This window comes from Coturnix japonica, chromosome 1 (assembly GCF_001577835.2).
Source record: "Coturnix japonica isolate 7356 chromosome 1, Coturnix japonica 2.1, whole genome shotgun sequence".
NCBI classification, from domain to species: domain Eukaryota; kingdom Metazoa; phylum Chordata; class Aves; order Galliformes; family Phasianidae; genus Coturnix; species Coturnix japonica.
This window is the reverse complement of record NC_029516.1, coordinates 174,956,361-174,957,738: the sequence shown is the minus strand read 5'-3', so window position 1 is coordinate 174,957,738 and position 1,378 is coordinate 174,956,361. Positions and strand designations below refer to the sequence as shown.

The window sequence follows — 1,378 nt, the reverse complement described above, 5'->3', positions numbered from 1 at the left end:
CTGTCCCAATGGACACGGCCCCCCACCCTCCCCACTTCCACCCCATATCTCCACGCCCCGAAAGCGGCGGTTCGGGGTGGGTGAGTCCCCCCAAAACCCCTCCCCAGAGCACACAGAGAGCAGCCGGGCTGGAGATGAGACGTGCTGGGCGGGTGGGAGGTCCGTGGGGTGGGGGGTGGGGTCTGCACGGTGTGTGTGTGTGTGTGTATGGGGTGTTGGGGGGGGTCAGACCCGCCACAGCAGGAGGTGGTTGGTGCTGTCGTCGCGTCCCACGCTCTCGCTGCTATTGGTCAGACGGAAATCCTCGTAGCCGTCTCCTCCGCTGATCACCAACATTTTGGCTTTGGATAGAGGCAGCCGGGGGTGAGTTGGGTCGCGTTGTTCCGCATCATTGGGCTGCTCGGGGCCTGAGGGGCACAGCGACCAAATAGATGGGACCGGGGGGAAGGGGGGATGCGCCATCCACGGGTACGAGCTTAGCCCCGCCCCCATGTGCTTGGCCCCGTCCACCACCGTGATTAGCCACGCCCACCCCCACCTTAGCCCCGCCCACCTCAACGTAAGCCCCTCCCACAATTATCTTAGCCCCGCCCAGCACCCACATGTAGCCCACCCCCTCCGTTAACCCCGCCCAGTTTCCACATAAGCCACGCCCACCCAATCTTAGCCACGCCCACTTCCACTTAAAGCCCCGCCTCCACCTTCACGTAACCACTCCCCGTTAGCCCCGCCCACCTCCAACTAAGCCCCGCCCACTCCATCTTAGCCCCGCCCACCACCCTCATGTAGCCCAACCCATCCCCTCTGTTAGCCCACCCACCTCCATTTAAGCCACGCCCACCCACCTTAGCTCCGCCCACTTGCATTTAAGCTCCTCTCACTTCCCCACATAAGCCCCGCCCACTCATCTTAACCCCGCCCACCCCATTTAAGCCCCGCCCACAAAAAATCTTAGCCCCCACCACCACCCTCATGTAGCCCCCCCCACTCCCTTTGTTAGCCACGCCCACTCCGTCTTAGCTCCGCCCACCTCCACCTAAGCCCCGCCCATTCCATCTTAGCCCCCGCCCACCACCCTCATGTAGCCCACCCTACCCCCTCTGTTAGCCCCGCCCACATCCATTTAAGCCACGCCCACTCACCTTAGCCCCGCCCACTTGCATTTAAGCCCCGCCTACACCCCACATTTAGCCCCCATCCCTCTGCTAGCCCCGCCCATTCCGCCTAAGCCCCGCCCACAACCCTCTTAGCCACGCCCACATGTAGCCCACCCACTTAGTTAGCCCCGCCCACTCCGCCTTAGCTCCGCCCACCTCCACGCAAGCCCCTCCCACAACCATCTTAGCCCCGCCCACAACCCACAGGTAGCCCCTCCCAC

At 63.7% G+C, this 1,378-nt stretch overlaps 1 protein-coding gene across 1 annotated transcript in view; it reads right to left on the bottom strand.

The window, feature by feature from the left end:
- Positions 1 to 20: 20 nt before the first annotated feature.
- ARHGEF17 (Rho guanine nucleotide exchange factor 17) overlaps positions 21 to 1,378 on the bottom strand; it is a 39,760-nt gene continuing 38,402 nt past the window's right edge. Inside the window, exon 21 of the mRNA XM_015852666.2 lies at positions 21 to 407. Coding sequence (XP_015708152.2) covers positions 226 to 407 — 182 coding nt within the window. The 3' untranslated portion in view covers positions 21 to 225. The remainder of the gene's footprint in view (positions 408 to 1,378) is intronic.